General features: G+C 34.6%; 1 protein-coding gene across 4 annotated transcripts in view; it reads left to right on the forward strand.

Moving 5' to 3' along the window:
• Positions 1-19,521, forward strand: part of LOC147078565 (uncharacterized) — a 354,146-nt gene extending 334,625 nt beyond the window's left edge. For all 4 annotated transcript variants that reach the window (XM_085960512.1, XM_085960509.1, XM_085960510.1 and 1 more), the window contains 8 exons: positions 7,449-7,694; positions 9,082-11,454; positions 12,284-12,915; positions 13,229-13,267; positions 13,645-14,268; positions 15,848-16,001; positions 17,080-17,144; positions 18,179-19,521. In XM_085960512.1, the coding sequence (XP_085816638.1) occupies positions 7,449-7,694; positions 9,082-11,454; positions 12,284-12,915; positions 13,229-13,267; positions 13,645-14,268; positions 15,848-16,001; positions 17,080-17,144; positions 18,179-18,395 (4,350 nt within the window). In that variant the 3' untranslated portion in view covers positions 18,396-19,521. The remainder of the gene's footprint in view (positions 1-7,448; positions 7,695-9,081; positions 11,455-12,283; positions 12,916-13,228; positions 13,268-13,644; positions 14,269-15,847; positions 16,002-17,079; positions 17,145-18,178) is intronic.
• The last annotated feature ends 702 nt before the right edge of the window (positions 19,522-20,223 follow it).

The raw sequence follows: 20,223 nt of genomic DNA on the forward strand, positions 1-20,223 counted from the left end.
ATAACATTTTTATTGTCGATTCCCGGTCATGACAAAAACATTAATGTGTTTTTCTCAAAGCCTGGGTGTTTGTGATTGTTCAAAATTACTAACAACCACCTTGTACTAAAAAGCAAGGACATGGTTATTAATAATTCTAAAAAAAAAAACATTTGTATTGTGGTTGAATTGACAGCAATAGTAAACAAAATAATATTTTGAACGTTGCTGCATTGAAAGATGACAGCCTGTTTTGACTTATTCAGGTAATGTTTTTATATCTAAATAATAATAGTTTATCTTTCGTTGGCATTAATTCATGAAATCGATTTATTGAGTTTTAAATCATGTTGAAAGTGTTAACATGTTTCCCGTTGTTGATGCTCAATATAACAGTGTGAATTTGGGTTACAAACGAATCTTCAATTCGAAATGACTTATTAATATTATTATTTTCATATATTTAATCTCCGTTTTATAGGGAAGATTTTTATCAACGCCTCGAGACTATTCACTCATTCATCCACGTTAACAAGTACATTATTTTGTAAATTCTCTTATCTTGGTTGTTATAAGCATAGTTGCTTTTTGTATTGACAGATGTTGTTCACTTATTATCATTTTAGTTACAGTATATTCATGTTATTCAATATTTTAACTCACGTCGCTGGGTGCTGGGTGATTCCTATTGCCAAAAAAGTGTTCACCTATCCCGGAACTTAAAAATCCACACTTCCGGTATTTTGAATGGTGCCCGGGATTGCAAACCCTGCCGGCGATGCTTTTACTGGCGCCCTCCGCAAATCTAATCATCGAGTCGGCGAAAGTTTTCGAAGAGCGCACTCAAACGCGTCTTAATCACGATCGCGTGCCACCCTCGCGGTTCTACTTCGGCGGATTCGCGACCCTCCGGACGACAATAGGTTAGCGAAAATAAAACACCATTATTTACATTGACGCGCGCTAAAATTTTGAAACCGCCACCCCCTAGGGCCTAGACAGTTGTGGTGTTGCAAGTATTGATGTATCGGTGTCAAAGAAATTTAAGGAATTTTTAGATTCGCCACGATATTAAAATTTCTTTTACCCAAGTCATGCTACTTCCACGATTCGTAATGTTGTTTTTTTTTTTAAGAAAATAAATAACTGAAGTTTATATGGCAATATTATGAATGAAGTACCTATGTTATTATTTTTTTTTGCAATATGACACTATGTTATTACATAGCGTCATAATAAATTATGTTGTCTATTATTTTGACAAAAGAGGCAGGAATATTATTTTATTATGCAATTCTCTTCAAATTATTCAATATAAAAAAATTGCTACCTACATATTTGTATACTATAAGGTAAATACTATTTATTACACTATTTGACAACATCGCAATTCGATGAGCATTACACGTAACAACTACTAGTTAATATCGTCGTAACTATGTAGGGTGCCCGTAGCTTAATTGGAAAAGCACACTGGCGCGAATCCAGCGGATACAGGTTGAAGTCTCGTCGTGTGTTGTATTTTTTTCTAGTGTGTATAATATGCATGAGATGTTTTAAAATTATGTATGTTCAATATAATGAATGTTACATTCTCAAATCTTGTGTCTTATTCGTTGAATAAAAAAATAGTTTATTGAATTACTTTCTCCCTAGATAGAAATATGCCAATAATAATTGACTTCGTACTGTTACTGGGTATTGGTTTATCAAAGATTATGACGTATTATTCGGATTAAAATAATATTATGGTATCTATGTAATTATTATATTGTAGATGTAAAGTGTAATATGGTAATTTGTTCATTTTAATAGCGACAATGTACCTACTTACTTTTTTATTAACACTAAATCGGTTGTAGCTGAAAAACTGCTGTACCAATATTAATGAAACTTGCACATCTCATAGACTTCATTGCTGGTTTCAATTTACTATACTTTCACCTCGATAGTTGTAGATAAAACTTCTCGTAAATAACGTACTTACAACAATTCACATGTAAGTAAGTAGATAAACTGATCAGATACCAGCTATGGAGTGGAGGGTAAATTTATGGTAGAGTGCGCCTAGATCCAACCGTTGTCAATCGCGCAGGCTCACTTTAGAATTCTCAGTTTAGTTTAGTGTAACACTAACGCACGTGGCACGCGTATAAAATCACTGACTGAATATTGATAGAGATGGAACTGCTGATTAGGGGGGCGTGTTCTTGGACCCAGCAGTTATCTAAATCGTCTTATTTCGGCATTTTTAATATTTATTTCTCTATATACTTACATATTCACTCAGATTTCAATTTAAATGTATACTACAATACATTGATAATCCACGGACATTGGTCGCGTGTATGCGTTCATGACGTTCACGTTAGCCAGACATAATATGTACATAGCCTATATAATTTCATACAAACGCCTTATCTTAGCAATCTTGTGTTTATTTTCATTCAACCTTTTCCCTTCTTCATTGAAACCGGTAATCTATCCTTGAACTTTTATTTTTTGAAATTGTTAAGTACCTACTTTAATTTTGTAAATAAGCCTCTTAGCGAGTTATCTAGCTAGAAAATCTTCAATAGTGTAAAGGACCTTCAATAAAACAAAATTGTATAGCCGTTAAAAAAAACTTACGTCATCGGTAAACACCACTATACATGCAAAAAAGTGTTATTTTGTGAATATTGATACTTTATAGGTAGTTATTATAGGAATAGCGAATGGCAATATTAAAAAAAGAACCATCCCACATAGCAAAATCTCGAAATATCTGATTTATTATTGTCTATTTTGTTTATTTTTTAATAATATAGGTACGTTGATGTTTTTATGTATGCGATATATCTAAGTGTGTAATTAGATTATAAGGCCTGTTTCAGACGGGTCACCGGTGTCGCGCTCGATATAATTACAGGCGGCCTTTGTATTCGAATAAAGAGGCATTTTGTATTCTCTTTATGAACGCCCCAGAGTTAATGAGACAACGCGTGTCCGGACACTTTTCCGTCGGCCGTTACATTCTCAAGCCGCCGATACACTTGTTTTTGTTACCGCAGCCAGTTTTATGTTCTAATTTATAACGCGAAATTATGCATTGACTCAATAGCTCTGGGGCGTTCATAACATAATACAAAGGGCCCTTTGTTCGAATACAAAGGCCTCCTATATTAAATCGAGCGCGATCGGTGTCCCGTCTGAAACGGGCCTAATTTGGCATTAGTTGAAAAAAAATACATAAAAAAAGCAATTTGTTTTTTTTTATAAAATAAATCATTCTGAACTCATTTTGAAATTTGGTGACTTTCTGCATAACGCTCTACATTATTTTAGTTGGAATTTTTAGTGTCCAAAAAATTGAATTTGTGTAGGACGTAGTAGGTAAATGATCTTTTTTATAAATAAAATTAATGGTATATTAAAATGCCAGCAATTATAGCGACGCGCCCTCGCATTCGCCTGATGTGATGTCAATACCCGCATAAAACGTTCACCTGAATAAATTCTATATAATTGATTTTTTTAAACGCTTGCGAAAAAATAACCCAATACATTTGCGCTGTGCAGAATATGTACGTAACGTCATTATTTGAATTAAATGAGCAATATTATATCTACACTAAATTGACATTTTTTTCATATTTATTTGGCATTATATATTTATATACTTACTAAGGGCAATTGATATAATATATATTATTAACTTAAAAGTTTAAAAACTGTCTGAAAATGGCTTCAATCGTTAATTTTTTTTTAATTTTATTAAATGGTATAATATTATTTAACTCAATTCTTTTAATACGTCGACTGATCTGTGCATTGCTCGTTTGGCGGAATTTTAAAAACATTATAATTTTCTGTTCTGTAGACATTGCTTTTAAAAATCTCGAAATCTCGAGAGTAGACAAAAATCGAGAAATCACTATACCTAAGTTACCAGATAATTCGTTTTAGGCACAGAACAAATTAAAAGTCGCTATATACCAAGACTTTGACGACATTTTGATACAAAGCCTCATGAATATCCTCACATATCAATAATATTGAATACCTACGCGTTGCGTTTACATGTTAAACTTGTATAAGTATTATGTTACATACGTACATATTGAAAATAACATGTATTTATGAGAATCGTACCTTATAACCACACCCAGAAGATAACACACTTATTTTTGCGTTCCCAGGTCATCCGGCTAAGCATATTTTTTTGCATTAGGATGCGAGTTTGTTAACTAAAATGCTCATCATCATGCATAATAAGTGCATATTGGAGTCATCCACTCGGAACAAAGATGATTCTTCGGTCATCAAATTCTATACCTACTTGTTGCACACCGTTCACATATTTTGAAAAATAAAGCATTTTTGGTTGTTACTTATTAAATTGTATAACAAAAAACTAACCCTTCCAGTCGACTAAAGAACAGAAAAAATATTTGTATAAAATTTTTACAAAAATTTTCTTTTCGCATTTTCCGAATTCACTTTGACATCACTTTGTTTTTTGGATTTATAGTCCAGGCCAAACGTTGCGTGTAAAAGTATGTGTAGCCCCTTATATAAATACAATAATGCAATTAAAGGCAACGCACACACGCATATAAATCGCTTTAACTAGCTGTTTTCTTTATTGCTAGTACTATGTTTTAACGATATTTTAATCGATCGCTATTACCGAATATTCTATAACGCTATTTTTACTCATGAAGGTCGCCCAAGCCTCATGAATGATTTATCAACAACAATGTTGTCGTTCGCTCGTTTATAGTACCCTAATAATTACGGTGTAAACACGTCAGCTGTCTATCCTGCCCTAATTCATTCTCGTAGATAAGTGGCTTAGTTGCCCTAGTTTTTATACAAGTCATTTACTCATTTTTCTGTTTGTTTTATGATAGTGTTAAACTTAGAAAAATTGATAAATTGTAACTAACGCTGTATATTAAGTGAGTCAAATTAACGTAATGAAAATTACGATTCATCTGAAACTTCACAATCACTTTTATCATCATCAGCTAAGGTCAATCCACTGATGGATGAAGGTCTCCCTTAGCTCCTTCCACTCTTCTCGATCCCTAGTCCTTCGCTACAACGTACACCCCTTAAACTTGTTGAGTTCATCGATCCAACGGGTTCACGATCTGGGGTCATGGATGCCAAAGGTTTAGCCCACATTATTAAAAAAATCAGGCCATCTATAAAGGGTTAACGCTCGTGGAGTACTACTGTATTTGTCCAGCGGTTGTCCATTCGTCGAGCGACGTACTCTTGTCTGTCTCATTATCCATTGGTTTATTTTGTAGTCCTTCTGCGTTATTCCCAATTCCCAAGAAGTAAATTAATTTGCCATTATTATTAATGTCATCTAGATATTTTTTTATGTACAGATTCAGTTGTTTGAAAGCAAAATTGATAATCGACCATCACGTACACATTAAGATATGCAGATAAATAATTAATTACATTCGTAGTATCAGAATCTTCAGCCGGGGTCGATCCACTGCTGGATGAAAGCCTCCCTTAACTCACTACACTCTTCTGGGTCTCACCGAATTTCATGTGTTCGTCTTTTCAGCGAGTTTTAGGTCGTCCCTGTGGTTTTTTAGTGTCCCTTGGGTACCACTATATGACAGCATTTGTCCAGCCCATTCCAATTATATCTGCTTAGCGACCTCCATCACATCGTGTACTTTTTTCAGCTTCCTTATACTTCGTCTTTTTGTGATCTTTCCACGTTATGCCCAACATGTACCTACCTTTCTATGCCACGTTGCGCTACACACATAATAAGTTTTATTATATTAATAGAGTTATAGGTACTGAGTTATTTCAATAATTATCTAAATTAAAAATAATGGAGGTTATATAATACCTTTTGTGTTCAACTTACCCAATTAGACTTAGGCCCGTTTCAGACGGGACACCGGTGTCGCGCTCGATATACTATAGGAGGCCATTGTATTCGAATAAGTGGGCCATTGTATTATGTTTATGAACGCCCCAGAGCTAATGAGTCAACGCGTGTCCGGTACACTTTTTCGTCGGCCGCTACATTCTCAAGCCGCCAATACACTTGTTTTTATTACCGCAGCCAGTTTTATGTTCTAATTTATAACGTGAAATTATGCGGTGACTCATTAGCTCTGGGCGTTCATAAACATAATACAAATGCCCCTTTATTCGAATACGAAGGCCTCCTATTTATATCGAGCGCGACACCGGTGTCCCATCTGAAACGGGCCTTAATCTAAATGTATTAGTAATTTGATTGATTGTGTTGGTTATTTAATTAAATACTCGCCTGATTGTATTCTCATCCAATGATTTTTGAATTCAATTGTAATGTATAAATAAATAACTAAATATATAAGGAATAACTTTTAATCAGTATGTATTGACGGCATTGGTTGTTAGAAAATAATTAATATTTTTTGCGTGACATTTATATGTTAATCATAGCTTAAGATTGATAATACATTTATTCTTATATTATGACCTGATTAAAAAATCTATAAACAATGTGTTTATCACCTAAATGTCCTAAATGAAGGCTACTGCAAAGAAAAAAAATGTGCAACACTTTCTTTGTTACGAATGAATCGATTTTTTTGTATGAACAACGTACTCATATCCTTGAACAAATTCTTCTACTAAATTGAACAAGTCATTCATTTTTATGACCCACTAACGAAAAAGGCAGTACATTCGTATCAGATATGGAAAGTAGGCTTCTTGGAAAATTCGTAAATTCATTTTTGTACTGTATGGAATGATTTCCTACTTCATTCATATATTAATTAAAGCTTACGTTTTAGCGTAAAACATGAGAATTTTCAAACTGTAGATAGGGATTGCTATACCGAATGAATACACCAATGCCGGTATTTCATATTAAAAACCGGTATTCCTTAAAAAAATCATAAATAAATTTCTCCTCCCAGAAACCGAATTCAAGAAAACTTTTTCCAAAATCAAAGACTAGGTTTTTTTCGTCAACAACAAAATAAATATATGATGAATGTGTCAGTGATTATTTCACTTTTGTCGGATGATTTAATAATTTTAAATACAGTTTTTTGTATTTTTTTAATAACGGAAATACCGGTATTTTGGATTTACAAAAAACCGGAATTTCAGTATCGATTAATACCGGTATAATAGCAATCCCTAACTGCAAAATCACCGATTCTAATGAATTCCATTGACAATTTCTTTCATACACATAGAAAAGAAAATACGTTATCGTTTGTGGCCCCTGAATTATTGTGTACTCTATTTTCCTTATTAATTTTAGATTTTTCAATTCAAAAACTTCTTTAAAGTTAGTGTTTGTTAATTATTGTGATCCACAATATAGTCATACTATTATATTAAGATTCCTTTTTTTAATGGCGTAAACGTATAATAATTTTCTAGAAAATATTCCCAAAATCTACTATTCTTACATATTGTTTTATATTTATTCCTGTCAGGTATGTGAGGAGTCTCTGGCTGCCCATCGCGAGCGTCTGAGTGAATTGCGCGCCCTCGTGTCGCGGATCGCCGCCGACGTCGGTCTCGAAGCGGCGGCGCCCTTGAGGGGTGAATTGGATGCTCTGGGGCGACGCCTCGAGGACGTCAGGGGATCTCTGGCCGCCCTCGCAGACGCTGCGGAGACCAGGGCGAAACGGCGAGCTGACCTGCGAAGGGCGCACGACTTCCTCAGCGAAGTTCAAGAGGTAAGACCAACACGCATATTTTTCCTATTCAAATTAATTTACGCATTTTTTTATTAACACAAGCAATCATTATGTAGTATCGATATATCGATTTGACATTACTTTATTTTATGCGATAAACACATGTTCTACCTATGTGAAAGCGAATAACTTGTATATTATATTATATTATTTAATTTCGATTATCGTCAGTCGAAATTCTTCGTAACATCTAAGTTACCTAATTTACTATTTCTAATTGTATGGCCATTTTCTTTATATACTCAGCAAATTGGTAGATACTTGATTACGATACAAAAAAAAACATTATTGCGAAGTATAATATAATTCATGACTGACGTGACATAACTTATGAATTAGGTACATTCAATAATGATTATATTTTTTGTCATTTTTAAAGCAATATTACTTACCTTGATTTTATTTATATATTAATTATTTAAATACTATGTAGGTAGGTTAGGTAGTATCAACTATTAATACTTTGTTGTCAAACTGTATAAATATTTATAATTCCTTGTTTACGTAAAATGAATAATATATATCTTTTCAAATCTGTTATTTTTTTAGTGTAGCCTGCTTTGCATAAATTCATATTCAAATTTATTTCAAGTTCTGTTTTCTTTATTTTGGTTTTTGGATTGTTTACCTCCCATAATGTGAAAATTATACGAAATGATTTAGTTCAATTTAAATTCAATTTTGACACGTCAGAAGCTGTCGCGTTAAGATCTGCGCCAATAATTTTGTCAATAGCCCCCGGAAACGACGAAATACCTACTGATATTGAAAAGCGGCCATGATACAAATTACACGGTATTGTGTCATCGTATTTTATTAGATTTAAATTTTGCAAACGTAAGTAGGTGAGTGAAGAGTAACAGTGTTTTTTACAATCAATATAAGTACTTAGGTATATTATTTTCTATTTTTATGCAGGCAATGTATTAATATTTTTTTTCTAATGACTACTTATGTAAATTAGAATTTTCATTGTGTTCAATTGTTTTCATTTGACATTATTGACATTAGGTACGTAAAACAACGATGTGTTTTAAATGGAATTTCGTTCAATAGTTTATTTTATTCTTACGCAATTAACAGCTGTTTTTTTTATTATTGAATTTACTCCATTCGGTATTTCTTGAATATTGATTTCAGTCTCTCTCGGCTGACTGTGATTAAATGAAACTCGTGCACCGGCGAATTGAAGCATTCACCCTTTCGGTGTTGAAAATTTGTTAATTGTTTTGTTACGTCGAAATGTTTCGTGACATGCGGCTATTAGTGAAACTTACCATTGTATAGGTAGGATAATTAGTCTCCCGCGTGACCTTGGCGATGTTCCCGAGATTGAATTGTTAATTCGATGAATTTTGTCTTTCAGAGCCTCTCCTCCGTCGAAGAAACGAACGGGAAGAACACTGAAGAACAATTGGTGGCTTTGAGAAACCACCTCTTGGCTCTCGGGAAGTCCGAAGGGCAGATCCACGAAGTGAAAGATAACTCGTTCGACGTCAGACCTTCGACTAAATCCGAGACTTCGATTGTCGAGATTTTAGAGCTTTGGCAGACGGTGTTCCGCGAAACATTCCAACAGTACCACAGGCTATCTTCCCAATTGGTGAGAAGTCAAGATGGCGCTGCGGCTCTTCGACTCTGGCAGGAGTACCTGTATCATGTGCAATCCTTCCTCTCCGGATCGATACCCGACGACTACCTCAACCTCAAGGAGCAGAAGCAGCTTTGCGAAATTCACCAAAACCTTTTGTCGACTCAAAAATCGATCCTGGTGTCCAAAACTGAAGAATCCAAAAAACAAGGCAAAAACGCCGCCGGAACTAATGATGATCCGGTGATGGAACAGTTTAGCACGTTGACGAATCTTCATAATGAAACTTTGTCACAGATCATCGACAGACACGGAGAAATAACCAAAAGAATTTCGGCATGGGATAGATATAGAAATGATCAGTCAAAACTGTTGCAGTGGCTGAAAGACATGGAAAGAGAAAGAGAGAAGTTGCAACTTAGATATATTCACGTGAGACGGGTGCCCAAGATTTTACATAGAATTGAAACATTAATAGACAAAGTCCCATCGGGGCAAAATCAATCGAGGGAATTATTAGAACAGCAAAATAATCTCTTGCCGTTCTGCGATGACGCTCTCGGTGCATCTATCCGATTAGAATATACAGGTATCGTAAAAAGGATTGAAAATCTGCAAGCTGGACTTGAAACGTGGAGAGATTACGTCAACAGAATTATTGTACTTATTTCAGAATACGAATCTCAAATCACGACTGTACAGTCTGTAATTGTTGACACTCAAAATTCAATACCTCATTCGGTAGAAGACTTCCCGGTATCCAGAATGGAAACCAAAAATCTTTTAGACAAACTTAGAAACTGTAGGAAAACAATGTCAAATCTCCTCAAAGACTTGGATAATTTGACTGTCCTTCAAGAACAACTCAAGGACTGCGTCAGTCCTCAAGACAATAAGAGCATCAGTCAAAGGATTTGGATACTGAAACAACAGCAAGCAGACTTGGACCATCAATTGTCAGTGTTAATACACCAAATTGAGGAAAAACTAGAACTCAACTTACTCTTCGACTCTCGTCATTCCAGATTGTTAACGTGGATTTCTGATCTTGAAACTCGCCTCGATAAAGATAGCAAACTCGGCGTAACTAGAGGACTCAAACCTGACGATCTTTTACATAAACTAGAGACAGATCTTAAATCCGAAATGATTCTGAAAGAACATGAACTGAGATGGATCACGAACACCGGTCAAGATTTGATAGATTCCTGTGGAAATGAAGAAAAAGAGCAACGAAAACAGTTGAAAGACAAAGTTGAAGCGGTTAATGAAAAATGGAACCGTCTGCGATTAGGTGGAAATACTCGAACTAAAAAAATCAGAGACTTACTCCAGACTATTTTACAATTAGAAATCAGACTTTTGAAAATTAGAGAATGGCTGTCGCTCACAGAATCACAACTCTCAGAACCAATACATATAGAAAACTTTACTAAACAAGAGTTCGATAAGAAATTGAAAGAGCACGATGTGTTGGAAAGAACCATTGAAAAAGAAAGCAATGAAATCGGTGATGTTTTGAACCTTTGTGAACTTGTACTTAACGATGTTGACACGTGGAATGCTAACTTTGATACACATAATCTTAAATCATCCACAGACAATGTGGAAAGGAGATGGAAATCGGTTTGTGAACAATCAGCTGACCGTAAACGGAGGTTAAAATCACTATGGACCTTAATACAAGAGCTAATTAAAACCAGTAAAGACGAAGAGAAGTGGTTGAAGCGTCAGGAAGCTGTTTTACAAGATGTTGAAAAATCCATTGAATCAATTCCCAATGATAAAGTACAGGAGACAATATCAAGATTAGAGAAATTAATCGATGATGTCAAATCCAGAGAACCAGCGTTGCAAATTTTAGAACAAAGCTATTCAAAGATAGCTAAAACTAGTGGATTGGAACCTGAGAACCTTCAAGCGATCTTATCACAAGTTCGAAATACGATACTGAGATGGCACAATTTAGTACCTAGCGCCTTACGACTGCTCAGTTCTTTGCGCCAAGACACTGTTATGCATAGAAAGTTTGTTGACGCGCACGGTAAAGCCGTTGTAGGATTGACGCAAGTGGATGTCCACCTCACGCAGGCTCAGCATTTACCTCGTCACAAGAATAACATCAAACATCAAAAACAACAACTAGAGGTAAATATCTATATTGTTTATGTTATCATTTATATTTTTCATAAAGTTAAGCGGGGTTGTCTTTATATGACGTCACACCCTGAGGGAGGGAAGGGGTCTCATATATAATGTGATAATTTATGCCGGAGGGAGGGGGTTGTAATAAATATGGCGTTACAAGACAAACAAAATATATACTCATCATTGGCGGGCGGGTTGAAATAATTCACATAATTTAGGCAAGGGGGTTAAATAGTATCTGATAAAGTGTGACGATGGGGGTCAAAAAGTACCAATAAAACGGATAAAGCATATTATCGAGATTATTCATTGAATTAATTCTTAAAGCCAAAGTATATGCACTGGTCAATCTTGACCTACGAATGAAAAAAGAAAGGAAGGAACATACTGATTCATTGCAGTATAAAAAGTGGAAACCAAATTCGCCATCTTGGAAAGCGACGATTTTGCGTAAACAAATATCACGTGGTCTGTGTGTATAAACTTCGTCCGTGTTTATAATTTTGTGTATTTTATGTTTGTGTATCACGCAATGTCGGCCATATTTGCCGGCCTTTCTGATTGCCGTGATTTGTACATATGCTCCTTCCTTCTTTTTTTTATTCGTAGATCTTGACAGATCTAGTATAATAGTATATACCTAGTAATTTTATTTTAAAATAATGTGAACGCGACAATTCATCAGCCTTTTAATAAATACTTTTATAAGCAACAAATTATATTTAGTTAACAAACTGAAGTTGAATGATATGTATGACTATTTCAAAATTTCAAAAAACACATAATATCAATCCTTTACGTTATGCTGATCGATGTATTATAATTTCAGAATGTTGAAAATGAGCTGCAATCCTACAGTGAACTTCTTCAGACTGCCGATGAATTAGGTTTAGTCCTAATGCAACGAAGCACAAAAGAAGAACAGAAGGATATCCAAGAAATGATTGACGAATACCAGCTACTCTGGAAAGACATTCAATTGCGAATAGCTCAACTGAAACTGGATATCCAACAGCAGGCGAACGGAGCGCAGCAGGAAGTCGACGAGAGCGTTCAAGTGGATACTCTTAAATTCCAACAAGACTCGGCGGTGCAAGTTGACACTTTGTCACCGCTCGCGAGAATGACATCGATCACATCGAAAGACGCTTACATGTTCGAATTGACGACGGCCGTGCAGGAGTGCATTCAAAATCTTAACGCTCTCGAAGCGATCGTCGCCATGCCTGAACCCCAGCAAGCCAGTCCGGAGATCACTAACATCGGTAGCTCAATTTCGAAGCTGATAGCCAATTGCCAATCGAGCACGGAGCTGATTAAACATCTCAGCGTTATCCTCATGACGGAGTGCGATTGCAACGAAGACGAAGCCAAGGAGGCGCAAGTCAATTCATTGTTGGAGCAGTATGAAAAACTGCACCTTCTCGCCCGTAAGAGAGAACAACACATCAGAAGTCTAAGGTAAATTTATCTAAACCTCTTGTAATACTAACTTGTTTGAAGTTTTTATGCTTTTCAATGATAAACCAATTTATCTTAAAAATATTATTGAATGACATGTTTTTTTCAAGTGCCAGTGGTTTTAAAGTATTGTCTTTCTTTCTGCCATAGTAATATTTCGTAGAATGCTTTGATCTCTAATATGTTTGAACTGTATGGTGATTGTATTCAGTAATAATACGCAATTTAATATTGTAAAATTCAAACTTATCTCTTGAACATTATTAACAAATTGCATGGGTTTTGATGGTGTGCTTCATCTTTTTCCAACCAGGTCTGTCTACATTGACGCTTACTGCTTTAGCTGCGAACAGTAAGTTTAAAGCTATTTTTTTTTCCTTCTGATTTTTAATTTTACAATAACAATAAAGTCAAACTTAATTCAAAACATTGTCTGCACTTTGTGATACAACATTTCTTGCTTTACAAATTATATTTAGATAGGTACATGGTTTGTGTTACTTTCTGGCTCTAAACTGAAATGTGGTTGTATTAAAAAATTACATTGACACCTATTTATAATCTTGGTAAGGAATCATTCATCATGACGTCTTTATTTCATCATTGTTTATGACTTTTTGTGGTGGTTGACTCACTGATATCTTGTATGGTTGCAGTTTGGTTAATAATCTATGATACTGAAATATTCTGCTTTGACAGGACTTGTAATAATTGAAATTAAATTTTCAGCGAGGCCGGTCGGTTGACGTGTCCGCTTTGCTCTCAGCGCAACTGGAACCAACTCGACAACGATCTGTGGCGCTTGGAGAAATGGCTTCAATTAGCCGAGATCACACAATCCAATCAGAACGCTCTGCCGACTAACATCGAGCAGCTGGAAGACATAATCCAAGACCACCGGGAATTCCTGTTGGACCTCGACAGCCACAAGACCATAATCGTCTCCCTGAATATCGTCGGAGCGCATTTGGCCGACCACACGGAGAATATAGAACGCGCCGACCAGCTGAGAGCGCGCCTCGAAAAAGACAACGCTCGGTGGGACGTGGTTTGCAAAAACGCCGCCAAGTGGCAAACCAAACTGCAAACGGCGCTCATGAGCAATACAGACTTCCACGAAACTATTGACGAGCTGTGCAGGTGGCTGGAGACAACAGAAAACACCATCAGGTCGTCCGAACCCGTGGATTTGACCGCCGAGAGGTCTGTGATTTTGGCAAAGTTCAACAAGTTCACCAATCTCCGTGGAGAACTGGAGCACTGCGAGCCTCGAGTGGTGAGTCTGCAGGAAGCCGCCGATCAGCTGCTGCGGTCGGAAGACGCTCCCGAGGGATCTACTACCATTTGTAAAAAGTGAGTTCTTATCGTGCATCCTGTATCATTTTCTTCATCATCGTTTATTACAATCATCAGCTTTTCATATTCATTGTATGTTGTCTGTGATAATAGTGGTCTCCAAATTAGGCTATGCGAATGTTACATTAAATGATAATCATTGAAACCCCAAAAAAGCTTGAAGAAAATTGATGTCTGACAGGCTGAAGAATGCAAAATTTAGATCCATTCTCAGTATAGGTTAATCGATCTATAGTGGCACCATAGACGATGCATAGTTGTTCGGAATTGCTTACTACAATGAATGTTTCAATGCTAGCGAACAATACCACTACTACAACTGCAAGCTGCTTTTACCGCGCTCATGGTGCCACTGTATACTATACTGATTTACCAAAGTTTATATTTTATATATACAGTAGAACTTCGATTACCTGAACCTTAATTATTCGGAAAATCAGTTTCATCAGCAGAAAAAGATACGAATCATTGGTGACATTTTAAAACAATGGTATCAAAAACAATTTATTTCGAAAGTATTAATTCGATTATCCGAAATTGTCATTATCCAGACTACCTTCATTTGCGATCAGTTTAGGATAATTCAGGTTCTACTGTAATACATAAGAAGCTTTCACAATTTATATTTATTAGGCAATTCAATTTTTATCCTATATGATTTTGATGATAATGATATATTATAAATATACGCATGATAACTTTTCCGCCTAGGTAATATTATGCATAAAACAACTTTTTTATACATTATCAAGATCTTAAATTTAATACATTATTATTGCATATTGTGCTTGATTATACATTGCATGTTGCTTTCATATCTCAAATGTAAAGGAACGGTATTTGTTTATTGTTTATACATATATTGAGAAAAAGAAATTGGAGACCACCGATCTATTGTATATATTGCAGTGGCGAAGGGTGGAGGTAGGCTGTTAAGATCCGCCATAAATAGTGCACATTAAACTTTTTCAGACATACATATTTGTTTTCATTGAAATAAGACTACAATTTACAGAAAGTGTTGGTAAGTTTTTAAAATTCAATTAAACCCTAAGAAACCAAGCCATAATATATAATAGTCAAAAAATACATGTCTATCTATAAAATATCTAAAATTATGCAATTAAATCATACATAACTTTGAATATTTTATAGATAGAATAATATTTTTTATTTATTATAGTTTGGTTTAGGCAGGGCTTAATGAAATAAAAAAATTAACCAAAAATATGTGTAATATGTATTTTTAATCCAACGAAAACAAATAACTATGAATGAAAAAGTGTGCACAATTTTGTCGTATCGCCCAAATTAGACCAAAACTATTATGGTTTCGTTTAGGCAGGGTTTAATTGATTTTTAAAAACTAACTAACACCATCTGTAAATTGTAGTCTTAGTTCAATAAAAACAAATACATATGACTAACAAAGTTTAGTGTGCACTATTTATAGCGAATCTTAACAGCCTACCTCCACCCTTCGCCACTGATATATTGTATTGTATGTTGGCGTGCGCATGCATTTCATTGGGGCCCATTCATCATTCATCATGTGCACATAATTATTAACGCGCAGCCTGGTGTGCAGGCTGACTGAACTCCGACTGCGGCTGCAATCGCTGCGCCGCCTCACCGGGGTCTACGTTCTCAAGCTGGGCGCGGTCCTCGGAAGGTCCTCTTCGCATCTGCCACTGGACGACGACACCACCCTCTCCGCCCTCTCCAGAAATGTGAGCCGCTTTACTCTTTCACTCATAGACTAGTGTTGATTTTGTTACAATTTTTTGTTGCTTTCAAACAAATCTATCCAACGGACGCTTTTTGATCAAAAATTTGCTTTGATGTTTTGAGCGACAATTTTATAAGTATGTAATTACGTACTTACTGTTTATACTTTTGTCTTCGAACTTATGAGTAGTATAGAATAATATATTACGGAAAAATTATATTAATTGTTGCCAAACGCTAATATTAATGAAATTCTAAAATATTTTAAAAGTACTTTCGATTAGTCTTTCAAATTATTATTGTTTTAAAGTAAGTCTCTCAAATAATTTATTTTTTAAATAATTTGGGTTCAGGATTCTATTTTTAAAGAGGTAACATTTTTATTATACTTCAGGATATCAGCATACATAATATTATGTAAAATTTGGACCACCTATGTTTTTTCTTTTGCATCAAAATCATTTTCCTGACATGTAGAAATTTATTATCTCATATATAAACAGGAATAGGTTCCGATATGATATTTTGAAAATTCCAATATTATTTGCCATTTTAATAACTTCTTTTAGCCAGTAAGTGTGCAAAAAATCATCTCTTAAAAAAATTTCATTAGTAGATAGATGTAGCAGAAAATATATTTAAATTTTATTTAGACATGTGACACACATGAAACTAAATGCTTAACATTTTTATTATAAACACAATCTTTCATCCTGATATTCAACTTTCAACGATGCACACCGCGAATTACTTGGCATAGTTTTTTCATAATTGTTATATATTCTTAGAGAAGCATTCATTCTGTATTATTCTGAAGTTCATTGACAAAAGATGTAATGGTCGGTCCTGATTTTAAAAAGGGTAAGGCATTATTTTATGTTTGATTCACAAAAGTTTCTTCGCGGAAATCTCAGAAGACCTTTGCTTATTATTGTCATAGTAATTATTTGTATTCACTTTATGATTTGTTTGTTGTAGAATTATGTAGCCGTATTGTCGATTTGTGGCAATATGTGTAATTTATTGAGCAATTAGAAGTCATAGCCTATCGCACCATATTTATAATTTGATTTTTCATAGCTACTGGAACACGGTGGGTCGGGCAGCCTGTCAGGGGACCGCCAGTCGCAATCCGATGAACAAACGTAAATACACATTTTTATTTTGTATTTTAATTAGTGATTGGAGATATTTTGTGCTTCAATTTAATTTGCATGCAATTATTATATTTTTTCGATTGACAGATATTATTTGTGCCATTGAAGGTGGACGGGCGATTTACAGCACAATTTTGTTGGATTTGTAGGTGTTTTTATGGTTGAATTAATGAGAATTCTTAATATATGTTATAATAGAAAATTCTCCAAATGTCACTTGACAAAAATTCTAACTCTCCTGATTATAATATAAAATTTAATAAACAAAGTACAAATATTGCTGAAGGTTTTCACCATTATTTGTAATCGTATTCAGTTTTTGGGCTGTCACCGTGTGTATTTCCTTCTCTTTCTACACTGAATCTTCTCTTTCTCTTTCTACGTCTGAAATGTCAAGAAAAGACAGAAGCAAACACACATGGTGACCCAATAACAATATACGATGATGTACAAATACAGAGTGCCTATATGGTTTTCACATTGTACATTTATTTACACATGAGAAAAGGATTCACTCTTAACTGCAGTGTATGAAAAAATATTCTCATTTTATTCCCAACATTTTATATAGTGTTTAAAATTGACATTTTGGATCAACCGTATATGGTTTGAATGTTTTGGTTTGACTTGTCCTCTTTCAAATACTAAAAACATTAATTAACATAACGAAATATCAATATTTTTTTGTGTAATTTAAGAATGAGACAGTTAAGTAACTAAACAGTTTGATAGAATTATCAGCAATTGCATATTTAACATTAAACTCGATTTAGTTAACTTGGTCAGCGGTACATTTATATTTGTTCAATCCTCAGTATCTGAGTTATTATAAACAGAAATAAATGACTATCAATTACTTTATATACTGCAATTTCAGGCTTACCAATTTCTAAAAAAATCCTTAATTATACCTACCCAAAGCAAATTTCGAATTAACTGTATTCTAACTCATTTTCTTTTTATTCGTGATTTATTGAATTGTTTATCTATGATCTTACTCATTTTGTGGTTTCCGTTTACAGAGAAGATGACGTTGACACGGGAGTGCTGCGGCGCAGTTGCCGATTCCTAGGCCGAGTGGTTCGAGCATCGCTGCCCTTCCAAGCCCTGCTATTACTTTTGCTGGGCGCGGCGGCTCTCACGCCCGGACACCGCGAAGACCTGTGTGCCATGACCAACAACATCGCTCGTAGCCTTGAGCCCATGCTCATGTACAGAAACGGCCCTCCGCCCGTCTAACTTCCATCAATTCTAGCATATTTTTCGACGATAATGAATCGATTCGTTACGAAATAAATGACAAGAAGGAACAATTATAATAAAAACATATTTATGTGCCATATGTAGATTCATTGGTAATCTGTAGTAAGTTCTTCATTCAATTGATACATACTTCAGAATTGGTGATTTTTTTTATATATTAATACCTTTTTTTTGTATAATTTGTAGTTCGATTTAGACAGTCAAAGTTTTAGACTTAGTGATCCGTAACATTTCCATTGAGATAGTTCCTTATTATGTATTTCGTTGATCTGGTCATCTTCAATCTATTGTTCGTTATGTACGCATTTACATTTCCGATGATGACGGAGCCTTTTACGGAATCCTGGGACCGTCCGTTTGTTCGGTCCGATTTCGCATGCACTGATACGTGACAAATACTGAAATAAGAAAGATATTTATATATATCGCCCCACGAATTTGTACTTAGAGTTATATTAGTTTTTAAGTATAGTTATTATCGTTTACGAGAAGAGACTTCCGCGAGTGGAAGGTACCGTGTACATTAAAAATACTGAACGTGTAAAGTCGAGAAGGTCTTTTTTTGTTACCTTTGGGGTTTTTTGAGATTAATTATTAAGAAAACAGCATCGCTTTTTTATAATAACACCATGTTAAATTATACGGGTACGATGAGGAGTGGAACACTCGTCGTTACGTGTATTTTTTCTTGCAACGTCTGACAACCTTCAAGTGCCGAAGCTCTCCGCGGCACGTGACATTAAGCAGACGTGAAAATAATAATGATATGGAATGTGACCTGTATTATCTCTCCGATACGGTTTACATTATCCATTTCGTAGTAAGATATGGTCGACAGTATCCTATCAATTATTTCTCCCGATATTTGAATTATTCTGTCGACTCATAGACTTTCTAAATTGATTGATTGTGTGAGATTGAATGAGAAAATTTGATCTCCTGATGAATTTGCTCGGTTTTATTTTTCACGGTATAAAGAATTTGTGTCGCCCGATACGAAAACCTTTATCGAGAATTTAAAATTTAATTGAAAATCTTATAAGAGCAGCAAAGGAGAAAATTAGAATGAAAATGTTGACTTGATAACCCCCACAATGGTGGTAGGTGTTCTGTTGACCGTAGAGGAACCTTTTTTATGTTTTATTTTCTGGAATATGGTGCTAATTTGTGTTTATTACACAAATGTGAATTTTTGAGTTTAGCCAAGTATATATGATTAACCTTTCCCTTTATATTAAATACATCTTAATAAAATATTATAATGTTTTATTAAACATAAACATATTATTAACAAAATAAAATAATCCTGCTGATTTTTTTTTTGTTGACTCATTTTTCAAATAAATTATAATATAATATGATAAAAGTACAGCACAAAATATACAATGCCTATTACATAAAATATTTTTGTTAAGCCGAGATATTATTACCAATTTATTGAAAATTTTATTTGCTTGTTATTTATGTCCTTAACGCTACACATCATGTAGTAATTGTATTTTTATATAAAAAGAGCTTTTAAGGTGTGGAATGTCCTGTATTCGATAACTGATAAAAATATTATGCAATAAAAATTTAAAAAAAATCGACTGAATTTTCAATTATTAATAATACATACATGCTTAAAATATAGTCACCATAATATTATTTTATTGGTGGCGTTTGCAGGAGTGGCCATACGATGGTGGATGGTTCTATCTTATAGCCAAAATCAACAAAAATTTAACGCAAATTTACACAAATGAAATTGCACTAATAACAGTCATGTGTAAATAACTGGACGGCCTGTGTTAGAGAGCCAGTT

Source organism: Rhyacophila brunnea, unplaced genomic scaffold, assembly GCF_057557595.1.
Source record: "Rhyacophila brunnea isolate RB1 unplaced genomic scaffold, BYU_Rbru_1.0 scaffold_11, whole genome shotgun sequence".
Taxonomy (NCBI): domain Eukaryota; kingdom Metazoa; phylum Arthropoda; class Insecta; order Trichoptera; family Rhyacophilidae; genus Rhyacophila; species Rhyacophila brunnea.